Source organism: Gavialis gangeticus, unplaced genomic scaffold, assembly GCF_001723915.1.
Source record: "Gavialis gangeticus isolate Ggan-Ray unplaced genomic scaffold, GavGan_comp1, whole genome shotgun sequence".
NCBI classification, from domain to species: domain Eukaryota; kingdom Metazoa; phylum Chordata; order Crocodylia; family Gavialidae; genus Gavialis; species Gavialis gangeticus.
In genome coordinates, this window is record NW_017729025.1 from 34,182,032 (window position 1) to 34,182,365 (window position 334).

A 334-nucleotide genomic window follows, 5' to 3' on the forward strand; every position below is an offset into this window, starting at 1 on the left:
GCAGCACCGGACCCGCGTGGCCCCACCGGCCGTGCTGCAGCGGCGGCGGGGGACGTCCCGCTGCCCACCCCGCATGGCGGGGCACGAGTGGGACTGGTTCCAGCGCGAGGAGCTGATCGGGCAGATCAGCGACATCCGAGTGCAGAACCTGCAAGGTAAAGCACCACCCCCGGCCCCCGCACCTCGCCCGGGCTTCACCCCCCGGCGCGGCGCGGCGCGGCCCGCCCCCTCCTCTCCTCTCCTCTCCTCTCCTCTCCTGTCGGCGCTGCTTTCACCCCTGATCTTTCCTTGCAAGTTTCTTGCCGAGGCCTGTGCTGTGAGGGGCTGCGTAGAC

General features: G+C 71.3%; 1 protein-coding gene across 1 annotated transcript in view; it reads left to right on the plus strand.

Moving 5' to 3' along the window:
• The first annotated feature begins 22 nt into the window (after positions 1–22).
• Positions 23–334, plus strand: part of CLMN (calmin) — a 156,894-nt gene continuing 156,582 nt past the window's right edge. The window contains exon 1 of the mRNA XM_019518609.1: positions 23–155. Within this exon, the coding sequence (XP_019374154.1) occupies positions 74–155 (82 nt within the window). The 5' untranslated portion in view covers positions 23–73. The remainder of the gene's footprint in view (positions 156–334) is intronic.